Source organism: Lepus europaeus, chromosome 7 (genome assembly GCF_033115175.1).
Source record: "Lepus europaeus isolate LE1 chromosome 7, mLepTim1.pri, whole genome shotgun sequence".
Taxonomy (NCBI): Eukaryota; Metazoa; Chordata; class Mammalia; order Lagomorpha; family Leporidae; genus Lepus; species Lepus europaeus.
The window spans coordinates 51,715,808-51,729,911 of NC_084833.1; the positions used below are offsets into that span (position 1 = coordinate 51,715,808).

The 14,104-nt window shown below is 42.6% G+C and overlaps 1 protein-coding gene across 1 annotated transcript; it reads left to right on the forward strand.

The window, feature by feature from the left end:
* The first annotated feature begins 8,696 nt into the window (after nucleotides 1-8,696).
* On the forward strand, nucleotides 8,697-9,393 carry PTH (parathyroid hormone). The gene is made up of 2 exons (XM_062198110.1): nucleotides 8,697-8,813; nucleotides 8,932-9,393. Exons 1-2 carry the CDS (start codon nucleotides 8,728-8,730, stop codon nucleotides 9,191-9,193), a joined length of 348 nt encoding a protein of 115 aa, XP_062054094.1. The 5' UTR covers nucleotides 8,697-8,727; the 3' UTR covers nucleotides 9,194-9,393.
* The last annotated feature ends 4,711 nt before the right edge of the window (nucleotides 9,394-14,104 follow it).

Below are 14,104 nucleotides of genomic sequence, written 5' to 3' on the forward strand. Positions count from 1 at the left end.
TGAATAAGAGTCCACTCTCCAATCTCATTTAGCACACATTGTTAGCAACAGTCTAGGCTATGCCTAGTTTTAGTTTAAGTTTTACAACAACTCGTGCCATTAGTAAATTCAGAATAGATTTTGTGAACATCATAACTGCTCTACCTCAGAATTCTTTGTATTTTAGGGGAACCGGGTTGACAAATCTGGAAGGCACAGAGCAGATTGGGCCAAGTTGCTCAGTATTCTCCATGTTTATTCCTGGGGACTCCTGGAGGGAGCTCAACCAGTTGGACCCATCTGAAGGAATGGGTCGGGGACCCTTTTGTTTCAGATTTAGATTCAATATGCATTTTTAAAAATATATTTATTATTATATTTATATTTTATTTATAGTTATATTAGGCAGAGAGTTAGAGACAGAAGGAGATTTTCCATCCCTTGGTTCACTCCCCAAAAACTGGCAGCAGCCAGGGAGGAACGAGGCCAAAGCCAGGAGTCTGAAACTCATTTCAGGTCTCCTAGGCCGTCACCTGCTGCCTCCCAGAGTACACAATAGCAGGAAATATGGAATGGGAAGCAGAGCCAGCACTGAAACCCAGGCACTCTGATATGGAATACAGATGTCCCAAGAGGCATCTGGACCACTCTGCAAAATGCACAACCCTGACATGCACTTTTTGTCCGCTAATTCTATGCAAAGCACTTTCACATATGATGACTCATATCCAAAGCCCTTTCCTTCCAAGCTATATTCTACTTCAAGATGTGGGATTTAAAACTCTGAAAGGTTAAGAGGCCATAAATTTTTAAAAATCATGTGACAATAAAATTCAGGAAGAAGGTTATAAGCAGCAAAATTGCTACTGTTTCTTGCCTGACTGTAAGTGCCCAGGAAATCTTTACTGTATTTAATTGAAAGCATAGTTTAGGATGTGGTATTGGCATTCCTGATCCAGGAATCCGAGTACCCAGGTGATTTGACTTAGAACTTCACTAATGGGAAATCAATACTTACTGCCCTGCTATTTCCCCATATGTTTCAAAGACATAAAGGAGAGGCAGGCATTTGGCCTCGCAGTTAGACACTAGTTAAGATGCCTGACTCCCACATCCAAGTGCCTGGGTTTGATTCCTGGCTCTGGCTTCTGGCTCCAGCTTCCTACTCTTGCAGTCGCTGGAAGGCAGCAGTGATGGCTCAAATAGTCGGGTCCCTGCCACCCATGTGGGAGACCTACATTGAGTTCTTGGCTTCCAGTTTTTGTCCCTCTAACTGTCATGGGCATTTGGAGCATGAACTAGCAGATGGGAACTTGTCTATCTGTCTCTCAAATAATAAAAATGTAAAAATTAAACAAAGGAAAGAATTAGGCTCCTCAACATTAAGAAGGTATGTGAAAGACATTTTATTGATTTATTTTTGTAGTATCATAAGTTGCATCATGACACTCTACCAAAGTAAAGGGGGAGTAAAGCAGAAATATATCTCTGTAAGCCAGAAGAAGATTCACATTAACCAAGGAGACCATATTATCTGAACTCCAAATTGGAACACTTGGTTTGAAAAGTATAATTTCATTTAGGATACAATGAGAGAGAATATTTAGAATCAAACAAGAGTACTAACATCAGTGGTCTGGTCAGCTCACTGGAAAAGTAATGATAATCTGAGATTTCGCTTCTTGATTAAATTGCTTTGGCATCCATCTTCCTGTCCATCTTGGCTGTCCATCTTCCTTATGGTTCAAAAAAAAAAAAAGAGAGAGAGAGAGATGGCTGTCAACTGAGCCTACTTCTTTCTTCCACTTTGTTAAAGCATACGAGATGAAAGTAGGTTAAATTTCAAGGAACTTTTAAATTTTATTTTTTGTGTATTTGAATGTAGGGGTGGGGGAAGTGAGAGATTGAGAGATAGATAGATATCTCCCATCCACTGGTTTCACTCCCCCAGATGCCACAGTAGCCAAGGTTAGACTAGTCTGAAGTCAGGAGCGTGGAACTCATTCTTTCCATGTCTCTCAAGTACCCAGGTACTTGAGCCATTCCCTGCTGCCTCCCAGGGTGTGCATTAGCAGGAAGCTGAAACTGGAAATGGAAATGAGACTAAAACCCAGGAACTACAATATGGTATGTGGGCTTTCCAAGTGGCATCTTAATTGCCACACCAAATTATCACTCCTCAAAGAGCTTTGAAATGAAGGAGACTCAAAGTCACACAAAAAAACTATAGAGGCATCTATTTGCACAAGAAATCTTTTCAAATAAAGATCTAAAGATATTACCATGTGACACCCTTGATTTACACTGTAACAAGACAGAGATGTTCCTTCCTGTATTTGGAAAGACTGCCTCATCCTAAGTACCCAGTAACTCACCATTCCCCCTGGCCGCATCCCCCTTCCTTGACCACCACCCCTTCCCTGTCTCTTTCTCACCGTGCTAACAGTGCAGGTCATCTGAACACGTCTCAAATCCACATAAACACGCAGGGCTGGAAGGGCACGGATAGCATGGACAAAATGCAACAAGTAATAGCTTCTGCGTGAGGGTGGCTGCTTCTTTTGTCTTCAAGGATTAGGTGTAATGGATCCCAGGGTTTATATTAGCCCATGAATGTAAAAAGATTAATCACTCATGAAATGCTGCCTATTAGAGAACCACATTCACAGGGTACATCAATAAAAAGTTACAGAGAGAGAAAAATAAGGAGCTGATTACTACAAAAAATACTTGAAAATGTCTTAAACATTTTGTTCAGTGTCTGTAACTACAGGCAGGTTTGGTAAAGGGAAGCTGTCAGGAAGTTTTTTCTGACAGATAAAACGGAGCTCAGTAACTAGAGAACCCACAGAGGGGCTTAAAGAGAAAGAGTGAGCCACGCTGTCTAGACTAAGTCCTAGACAGCTGTTGGGCAACATAGCACCTACAGTCAACAGTGCTGTGCTGTGTGCTTTCAATTTTGTTAAGGGAGTAGGTCACATGTTGAATATTCTTTGGAAAAGGGTGAGGAGAAAATCCAAAGAAATGTGAGGAGGTTGTAAGTATCTGTTACCTTGGATGTGGTGATGTGCTCATGGGTGCATGCATATGCCCAGACTCATCACATTGTACACATTAAATATACACACATTTCTGCACATCAATTATATACCTCCATAGATTTTTTAAAATGACACCATCCAATGTGTATTCCACACATGTAATTAGGAGAGCTGTAGTGGGTCTTCCAACCCTAGAAGCTTTTTGGTGCTGAGTCCCTAAAGTCATTCTAATTTTTTGTAATTTTTAAATTTTTTAATTCCTTTTGAGCAAATGGAAGAAAAAAGTATTGGTCTCAAATGGAACTCCCCATGAGGTAACAGCACATGTGAGGAAGACACTAGGTTGTCTGATCCTAGCTTCAGAGAACTTCAGACTGTGAAGAAAGGCTGAGCTTTGCAAAGCAAAAGCCTGTGCTCAGCTCTTCTCTCTCCCAATGTCATCAGCCTCCTATGCCCACATAGCCCCTAGCCTTCTCATTCTTAAATGATTTCCTCTGCAGTCCTTGATGGTTCCGATAAACTACGGGATGAATCTTGGCAGCAATAGCTCTTCTTTGTGGGAAGGTCAAGTGTCCTTTGCAAAATGTGAAGCCCACATTTTACTTGTGTCCTTTCTCACCTGCTCCGACAGAAAACTCAAAATCACCCTGAGGACACTGCAGCTTCCCAGTATAACAATTTCCAAAAAATCCAGGAGTATTATCCACTCCTCCCCTGTACTTTATAAACCTTTGTTCCTGCCTCTTTTTTTTTTTTTTAAATTTATTTGACAGGTAGAGTTATAGATAGTAAGAAAGAGAGACAGAGAGAAAGGTCTTCCTTCCATTGGTTCACTCCCCAAATGGCCACTATGGCTGGAGCTACGCTGATCTGAAGCCAGGAGCCAGGTGCTTCTTCCTGGTCTCCCACGCGGGTGCAGGGGCCCAAGCACTTGGGCCATCCTCCACTGCCCTCCCGGGCCACAGCAGAGAGCTGGACTGGAAGAGGAGCAGCCGGGACTAGAACCCGGCACCATAAGGGATGCCAGCGCCGCAGGTGGAGAATTAACCAAATGAGCCATAGCGCTGGGCCCTGTTTCTATCTTTAATTAGAACACCCATCACATTAAAGTTAAGTGTTAGAGTTGAGAGCAAGTCTTGTCTCTCAATAATTTAGTGACAAACACAGTCCTTGTATATAGTAGATAGACAATGCAGTTTTTAAACAAATGAATACTCATTTCAAGTCTTTTCTTTTCCTGAGTTTTTTTAATTCCCATTTTCATTCAGCTATTCCTCATATGTCACATTTTTTAACATTTCACCAAACTGATGTATAACTTCAGGGTATGTTCCAACTTGTCCCTAATATTTCTAAAATGGACCCTGGGATTACACTCTAACTGAGGTTTATCCAGGGTAGAGAATTTCCCAGAGCATGAGTAATATATAGCTCTCATCCTAGACTCCATACAGTTACTGTTTAAACTTGTACCAAATCTTACTTGAGGTAGAGTCAAACCTTGACAGTGAGTAGTAGGAAAAGTGGTGACTTGCGGCTTGAGCGGGACCTGAGCTAAGGGCACTGATCCAACTCTGGAACTGGCTGTTTAGATAGGCAGCAAGTTTTCTAAATGAGCCCCAGAGACATCAAGGGCATTCAAGAGGTTCTGATAGATGAGGACCAGGCTGCTGCAATTGTTGGAACTGGAGAAGTGAGTGGCAGCAGAAGGCTGCCATTCAATTTTGGAGCAGGCCTTCAATCATCAGATGGAAAAACCGAGATTCAAACCCCAATCCCTGGACAGAGAGCTTACCAAGGGCTTAGGCAAATTAAGCCCAAGAAGACTGGAGGTCAAAGAAGGGCCATATTTTAATGGGAAACTAGATCCAAATGGCTCTGGAGTCATAAAAACCTTTGTTGAATTCCATCTTCTCCACTTTCCAAGTCTAATTTTCCTCAGGTGAAAATGGGAATAATAAGAATACCTACTTTAAGGCACCTCTATGAAGGCTTAGTAAATAATGCATGTAGTGTCTAATATAGTGTTAGTGCTTCAGAAATGTTATTGCAGATTAAAATGCATAAATGGAATGTAAATTAAATGAATTTTTAAAGGTTTATTTATTTATCTTAAAGGTAGAGTGACAGAGACAGAGGCAAAGCGGGGAGGGGTGGGGTGTCTTCCATTTGCTGGTTCACTTCCCAAATGGCTGCAATGGCCGGAGCTGGGCCGATTCGAAGCCAGGAGCCAGGAGCTTCCTCCAGATCTCCCATGTGGGTGCACGGGTCCAAGTACTTGGGCCGTCTTCTAGTGCTTTCCCAGGACATAGTAGTGAGCGCTGTTGGAAGTGGAGCAGCCAAGACTCGAACCAGTGCCTACATGGGATGCCGGCACTGCAGGCTGCTGCTTTGCCTGCTACACCAAAGCGCCAGCCCCAGTTAAATGAATGTTAGAATAACTTCACTTTTGAGCTTATAAGAGGAATTATGCCCTAAGAACATTTTCTGATTATTTTTAACACTTTCTTTAGGAAAAATACCATAGTTTTTAAAATATGATTAGAGTGACTGATATGAATTTGTTGCGAATGGTTTATAATGTTAGCATAGCTCATATGACTGCTTATCTTAACAACTGTGCCAATAGTATGATTATAACAAATACACTTATTTTCGAATTTTACTTTAAGGTAACATGATAAGTCACAAATCTTTGAAATCAGGCTTTTTAAAGGTATGAATTCAGATTCATCAACCTAGTCGGGATTTTTCTCTGAAGTAAAGTTCAATACTTGTTAGAAATCTTCATGTAAGCACTTTTCCTGGTCCGATACTATTTTCCTTTTCATATCCAATAATCTAAAACTTAAGAGGGGTGGGTCCTGCCCAGTGGGGGTGTGTGTGCTGCTATGATCCTACATTTGACCTTCTGAGAGCTGGGAGTGGCAGGATCTGGGAGAATAAAAAGCTTTTCTCAGAGAGCCGAAGACCTGTCGTGAATGTCCGGTTGGCTGCCCTGCACTGCACTCCGTCAGCATTGTCACATCGACTCGACATTCAGAGCATCCGCTGCTACTCACCTGAAAGAAGCCCTTGTCCTAAGACATTGTTGGGTGAGTCCCCTGCGATTTCATCTTGTTTTTAAAGCATCTCATAAGAATTTTGATGATCAAACAATTGTGTATCGACAATTTTCTATATGTTTCTATATGTTGTTCATTCACAGTAAAATCTTTAAATGAGGTTGAATTATGTTGAAGATTAAATGCAACAATACAGAAGTTAATGCTAAAATGTTCTTAAATTATGCATCTTTCTGATTAGATATTTTGCTTTTTCTACACTCATTTGAAATTTCAGGAAAAAATAATCAAAATCTGGCATTTTAGTAGTCTATCAAAATTTTGAAATAAAATAGGCTGACAGTAAGTTGAACATTTCTGATTTAAATAATCTTATAAATTCATTAAGCAGAATTAAAATTCAGTTTTTCCTGAAGAGTAGCCTTATGTCGATGGTATATTTAATTGCTTGTTGGGGCTTAATCTGAATACTAAAGTTGGATAAACTCAGTTTTGTTACTGAATAATTATTTCCTTTACACAAATAACAACTTTTTCTAATTTCCTGTGCTGAAAATTGTACATGAATTTTAAGGATGTTCAACAACCACTTTTCCACTCTTTTTTGTGATATTCTTTTTCTTTTTTAAAGATTTATTTATTTATTTGAAAATCAGAGTTACACAGAGAGAGGAGAAGCAGAGAAAGAGAGGTCTTCCATCTGCTGGTTCACTCCCCAATTGGCTGCAACTGCCAGAGCTGCGCCAATCCAAAGCCAGCAGCTGGGAGCTTCTTCCAGGTCTGCTACATGGGTGCACGGGCCCAAGGACTTGGGCCATCTTCTACTGCTTTCCCAGGTCATAGCAGAGAGCTGGATCGGAAGTGGAGCAGCTGGGTCTCAAACCAGCGCCCATATGGGATGCTGGCGTTTCAGGCCAGGGTGTTAACCCGCTGTGCCACAGCGCCAGTCCCTGTGATATTTTTCTAAGAAGCCTATCTTCACATTAAGAAAAAGGAAGCTGAACAGAGAGATGTCGTAGGTGAACATGACAGAGCCAGGATTAGAAACCAGGGTTGCTGTCCTCCAGCTACCTGGCATGTTTCTAACCTAAACCAAAAAGTTCTTTTACTGCCCCCGTAATATTATATAGTGAACAGAAATGTGTCAGACTTTTACGTTTGTTACATTATTTCTAAATGATGTAGTTTCTCTTCAAAGTAGGAGTACCACACTCCTCCGTGTATATGTTGGAAGGTAGTTCTCTGAGCTTTTAGAAGAACTTCTATAGTAACAGCATTTGCAATGATTGAAATGCAGGTTAAGGCATGACTATTTTATAGTGAAATAAAAAGTTTATTGAGCAAAAGGAGGTGCTAAAATTTTGCTAAAACATAGTTGCTAGGGCTGGTGTTGTGGCAAAGTGGTTAACCATGGCCAGCGACACTGACATCCCCCACAGGTGCCATGAGTCCCAGCTGTTCCACTTCTGGTCTAGCTCCCTACTAATGTGCCTGGGTACGCAGCAGTAGATGGCCCAAGTGCACCCATGTGGGAATCCCGAGTGAACCTCCTGGCTCCCAGCTTCAGTCTGGCCCACCCCCCATTTGGGGAGTGAAACAGTGGATGGAAGATCTCTTTCTATCTCTGGAACTCTGCCTTCCAAATAAATAAATCTTTTTTTTTTTTTCTACAGGCAGAGTGGACAGTGAGAGAGAGAGACAGAGAGAAAGGTCTTCCTTTTGCCGTTGGTTCACCCTCCAATGGCCGCCGCACAGCGCTGATCCAAAGGCAGGAGCCAGGTGCTTCTCCTGGTCTCCCATGGGGTGCAGGGCCCAAGCACTTGGGCCATCCTCCACTGCACTCCCGGGCCACAGCAGAGAGCTGGCCTGGAAGAGGGGCAACCAGGACAGAATCCAGCGCCCTGACCGGGACTAGAACCCGGTGTGCCGGTGCCACAAGGCGGAGGATTAGCCTATTGAGCCGCGGCGCCAGCCATAAATAAATCTTTAAAAATAGTTCCTAATAAAATAAATTAAAAAAATGCAGATAAGCATTTTATTAAGAACTGAAGCTTGAAATCCACATAATAAACATTTAATTCTATGATATTTAAGTGCTGTGACACAGTCTTTTCAATGCCAGGGGAAGTGTGTGTTAATTCAAAAAAACTCTAAATCAGAGCTTATTAATTTGGTATTTAAAGTTATCATTGTAGTGCCTGAAAAGAAGTTTACCTATGAAAAAAGGATTGGCTAAGTAAATAAACATTGTTGACAATTTACCTAATTAAGAGAATTAGCCATTTTCAAGCAAATTATAACCATTTAGGAATAACCAACATAAAATGTAAGAGGAAATTCTCAAAACTAAAATCTTTCATCCTCTCATTGCTGAAAATTCACATATTAAAATGTGCAAAAAAAAATCTTAAAAATATACATAAGAAAGCAACCCTAATCTAAATTCTATATCAAATATTTGTATTCATACTAACATATCCATAAAATAGAGACTGATTCCAAAAGGCTCTCATGGAAACCAACCCTGGGTCATGCTGTGTGTGTGGTACGGTTATTAAGGTAAGCTATAAATATGTTCTTATATAGTTTGAAATATGAAAAACATATTAAAATGTCTCCATTTTGCTTTCCTTTTAGAGAAGATGATGTCTGCTCAAGACATGGCTAAAGTAATGATTGTCATGTTTGCAATTTGTTTTCTTGCCAAATTGGATGGGAAACCTGTTCAGTAAGTACTGTGGCCCATTCTGCATGGTGAGGGCATGGGAACTGCATTGTTAAGGCTGGCTTTATGATATGGAAGTGGAGTGCTCATGGGATAACCCTCTCTTCTCTTTCTCTCCCAGGAAGAGAGCTGTGAGTGAAATACAGTTCATGCACAGCCTGGGCAAACATCTCACAGCGATGGAGAGGGTAGAATGGCTGCGGAAGAAGATGCAGGAGGTGCACAATTTTATTGGCCTCAGAATTCCTCTAGCTCTCAGAGAAGGGAGTTTCCAGAAGCCTCGAAAAAAGGAAGACAATGTCCCAGTTGAGAGTCATCACAAAAGTCTTGGCGAAGCAGACAAAGCTGACGTGGATGTGTTAGTGAAAGCTAAATCCCAGTGACACAGATGTGATCGGAGCTCTGCTCTAGCAGTGCCAGGGCAGCAATGCTGGGCAACAATACTACTTGCTGCTAACTTTTCCAACCACTGTTAAGATTACCAAGTGCAAGGATTTCTAATGATACCAAGCTTGATGTGTAACCAGTGCCATCCGTGACAGTTGCTATTTTAACTGTTTCTTTTGATTCTGCATTTATTCATTTGAGAGCTCCTTTAATTAATCTAGTTCTATTGTTTATTCTTTTTAAAGTATGTTATTGCATAACTTATAAAAGAATAAAATCACATATTTAATTTCTCTTATTACAATGCAAAATAAAAATTTAATGACTATAATTCTAAATGTATGAAATTATTTCTCACTTGTTACAAGTATGTCTTTTCGTTATGACTGACATCCTTTAGTTTAAGTTGATCACGACAAGCTAGAACGATGCAAAATGCTTTTTCAAAATATGTGTCTCACAGTTTGAAATTCTGATATCATTCTTTTAATATTATCAAAGTAACAGGTCCACTAGTTAGATATTATTGACCTTTTAATTTCTGAAAAGGAAGTGGTTTGAATTTGAATGCACAAGCATTTGTCTCTCCATAAATCCACTGTATTCTATTTGGTTCGGTACAGCAGGCCCACATACATTTATCTTAAAAATGTAATCAGTATTCCTGATGACTGATTTCTTACTTCTACTTATCTTAAAAAATTAATTAATTTGTGGCACCGGTACTCCAGGTTCTAGTCCTGGTTGGGGCGCCGGTTTTGTCCCGGTTGCTCCTCTTCCAGTCTAGCTCTCTGCTGTGGCCCGGGAAGGCAGTAGAGGATGGCCCAGGTGCTTGGGCCCTGCACTTGCATGGGAGACCAGGAGGAAGCATCTGGCTCCTGGCTTTGGATTGGCGCAGCGCGCCGGCCTTAGAGGTCATTTGAGGCATGAACCAATGGAAGAAAGACCTTTCTCTCTGTCTCTCTCTCACTGTCTAACTCTGCCTGTCAAAAAAAATTAATTTATGTTCATTTGATTTGAAAGGCAGAGACACACAGAAGGAGAGAGAGAGAGAGAAAAAGAGAAACAGAAAGAGGGAGAGATCTCCCATCTGCTGATTTGCTCCCCAGATGCCCACAATAGGCAGGACTGGGCCAGGCCAAAGCCAGGAACCGAGAACTCCATCCAGGTCTCCCACATGAGTGGCAGATACCCAAGTACTTGAGCTATCATCTGCTGCCACTAGAGTGCATATTAGTAGAAATCTGGATCAAAAGCAGAAGAGCTAGGACTTGAGCCAGAAACTCTGATATAGGATGGCAGCATCCCAAGCAAAGATTCAACTACGATGCCAAATACCCATGCCTAAAGAAACTTTTTAAAATATATTTATTTTTTTTTTCAAAGAGTTGCAGGGAGAAAGAGATTTTCATCCGTTGGTTCACTTCCCAGACAGAGTGTTGACTACTGCAATGACTAGCACTGGGGCAGGACAAAGTCAGGAGTTAGGAGCTCCATCCAGGTCTCCCACATGGATGCAGGGGCCCAAACACTCAGACCTTCCCCCGCTGCTTTCTCAGACACATAAGTAGGGAGCTGGATCAGAAGTGGAGAAGTCGGGACTTGAACTGGCACATTTATGGGATGCTAGCATTACCGGAGGAGGCTTTACTTACTATGCCAAAACACTTATTCCCCCCCCCCCATTTTTTAAAAATTTTTTATTTATTTATTTATTTAGACAGGCAGAGTGGATAGTGAGAGAGAGAGACACAGAGAAAGGTCTTCCTTTTTGCCGATGGTTCACCCTCCAATGGCCGCTGCGGCCGGCGCATCGCGCTGATCCGAAGCCAGGAGCCAGGTGCTTCTCCTGGTCTCCCATGCGGGTGCAGGGCCCAAGCACTTGGGCCATCCTCCACTGCACTCCCGGGCCATAGCAGAGAGCTGGCCTGGAAGAGGGGCAACCGGGATAGAATCCGGCGCCCCAACCGGGACTAGAACCCGGTGTGCCGGCGCCGCAAGGCGGAGGATTAGCCTGTTAAGCCACGGTGCCAGCCCCCCCCCCCTTTTTAAAAAAGATTTATTTATTTGTTTGAAAGGCAGAGTTACAGAGAAGCAGAGGCAAAGAGAGAGAGAAAGAGAGAGAGAGAAAGAGAGAGAGAGATCTCCATTGATTCAGCCCCCAAATTTCCAGAATGGCTGGGGCTGGGCCAGGCCAAAACCAGGGGCCAGGAACTCCATCTAGGTCTTCTACAAGGGTGACAGGTGCCCAAGTACTTGAGCCTCACCACTGCCTCCCAAGATCCACAATAAATTTTTATTTAAGTAAATTAATATAAATTTAAATAGCCACAAAAGCCAAGTGAGTAATATAATGAACAGTATAGATCAGGACTACTTACCTGAATCAGGTTTTAGTGTTAATGAGTGGGAAGGGAACAGAAGAGATTTTCAGGCAGCGGGTACAGAAAGTGCAGAGGCCATGAGTTAGTAGGGCACATGGCTCCAATTCTGATTTCAAAGATGAGTAAGATCATCTCCCTGGCCTCAAAGAGTTCCTGTTCTAATGAGAAAAAAAGGGAAGTCAGCAAGTAATTACAACGGCAAAGCCCTGTGAGATGTTCAGCTGTGTGTGTGAGAATCAGTCTAATGGAAGGAGGGCTTGAGATGAGACTTTAAGGGCAAGTGACCTTTGCAAAATTTACAATAGAAGAATATCAGCAACTTTCTGGCATCCTGGTGCAATCAGTCAGGCTTTGGGTTAAGTGCGAACATCTAATTTAAGTGCAACATGTAATTTAAGCAGGAGGGATGCATTCCAGAAGCACTGAGAACGCTGAAAACAACAGACTCTAGGTCACACTTGAGGAAAGGTTCTCAAGCCACCTAGGGATCTGTTCTCTCTTCCAATATGAGGGGGCTTCAAAAAGTTCATGGAAAATGAACTTGAAGGATAATTTTATGGGTGGGCGTTTCATACAGTCAATAAGATGTTTGGGGCCTTCACATCCCACATCAGAGACCCAAGGTCTGAGTGATACTGGGTGATAGTACAGGTGCTTTAATACCTAATACACATGTGGAAGATCCAGATTGAGTTCCCAGAAAGCAGCTGCCACTTGACCCAACCCCCAGCTGTTGTGGGCATTTGCGGGGTGAACCAGTGGATGAAAGATCTCTCTCTCTCTCTCTCTGCTTTTAAACAATAATAATGATGATAATAATTTTAAAGCAATGAAAAGCAAGTGTACTTTGGTCTTTCCTTCTACCTTGAGACTGCCCTGAACAGGAAACAGCTGCTCCAGAATCACACTACTCCAGCTGCCACCCACCCAGCAAACACGGATTCCAGTACTCTGCCCCTTGCCATTCCATCAGAGCCTTGTCACTGGACCCTTTGCTGACACTAGCACAGCAAAATCAGACCTCTTCCCAGCAGTGCTTGCCAACAGCAAGGGAGCAGGGGCAAAATCACCTTTCTGCCATCTAATCTCACAGGACTGAAGATGATTGGCTGAACTAAGCTCTTCAGCACCTGAGCTGCGGGTGTGTCTGGGAAATGTCCTTTTTAGCTTTCCAGACTGTATAATCCAGGAATGCCCACTAGAGGGTGGCGTAGACAATGCCTCCATCTCCCTGGTAGCAAAAAAAAAAAAAAAAAAAACAGAAGGAATATTCTTGATATCCGTTTGTGGAACTGAGAATTTCTTTGGGACATTTGTCCACAAGTGACAACCTAAGACTTGAAAAAGTTTCGTAAGATGCTTGTCGAAAAACATAGTTTATACTTGCTCCAGCAGAGCTATGGATTCTCATATTCCTATTTCCACCTCTAACTGAGATTTATGTGTCTTTGGATAAAGTGTTGGGGCCAGCAGTGTGGCACAGTGGGTTAAGTTGCAGCCTGAGACCTGGCCTCCCATATGAGCACCAGTTAGTCCTGACTGCTTCACTTCTGACCCAGCTCCCTCTAAAGCACCTGGGAAATCAGCAGAGGATGGCCCAAGTAAGTAAGACCCTGCGACCCATCTGGGAGGTTTGGATGACATTCCAAGCTCCTGGATTTGGCCTGGCCTAGACTTTTGGCCATTGTGGCCATCTGGGGAGTGAACCAGCAGATGCAAGATGTTTCTCTATCTCTCCCTTTCTCTCTGTACTCTTTCAAGTAAATAAAAAAAATCTTTAAAAAAAAGTGTTGCCATTCTAATCAAATGGTGTTCAATGTTTTGTATATCTCTGATCACTAGTGAGATTGAACTTCTCTCTACACGTTGGCCATTCAGGCTTCTCTATCTGTGGACTGCTTATTCCTATCACTTCTCAATCTTTCTGTCAGTTTTCTGGCCCTGTTGGTTTTGAGTTCTCTCTATATTCTCTCTCTCTCTCTCTCTCTCTCTCTTTCTTGACAGGCAGAGTGGACAGTAGAGAGAGAGACAGAGAGAAAGGTCTTCCTTTGCTGTTGGTTCACCCTCCAATGGCCGCCGCGGACAGTGCGCTGCGGCCAGCGCACCATGCTGATCCGAAGGCAGGAGCCAGGTGCTTCTCCTGGTCTCCCATGGAGTGCAGGGCCCAAGCACTTGGGCCATCCTCCACTGCCTTCCCAGGCCACAGCAGAGAGCTGGCCTGGAAGAGGGGCAACCGGGACAGAATCCGGTGCCCCAACTGGGACTAGAACCCGGTGTGCCAGCGCCGCAAGGCAGAGCATTAGCCTAGTGAGCCGTGGTGCTGGCTCCCTGGTTGGTTTTACATGTCACATTGTATCATGTATTTGCTACAATTTCTTTTTTTTTTATTTTTTGGTTTGTAGAAATTTATTGATATTTCAGAGATGTTTCCTCTTCTATCCCTTGAGCACCCAACCAGCTGCCTGCAACAAAGAGCACTTTTAGCCACATTACAAGATTTCAGATTAAATGACTACTGACAAA

Coding starts and splice junctions, on each gene's coding strand:
- PTH (XM_062198110.1), top strand. CDS start 8,728: ATGATGTCTGCTCAAGACATGGCTAAAGTAATGATTGTCATGTTTGCA. Junction 8,814..8,931: donor TTGGATGGGAAACCTGTTCA/GTAAGTACTGTG, acceptor TTTCTCTCCCAG/GAAGAGAGCTGTGAGTGAAA.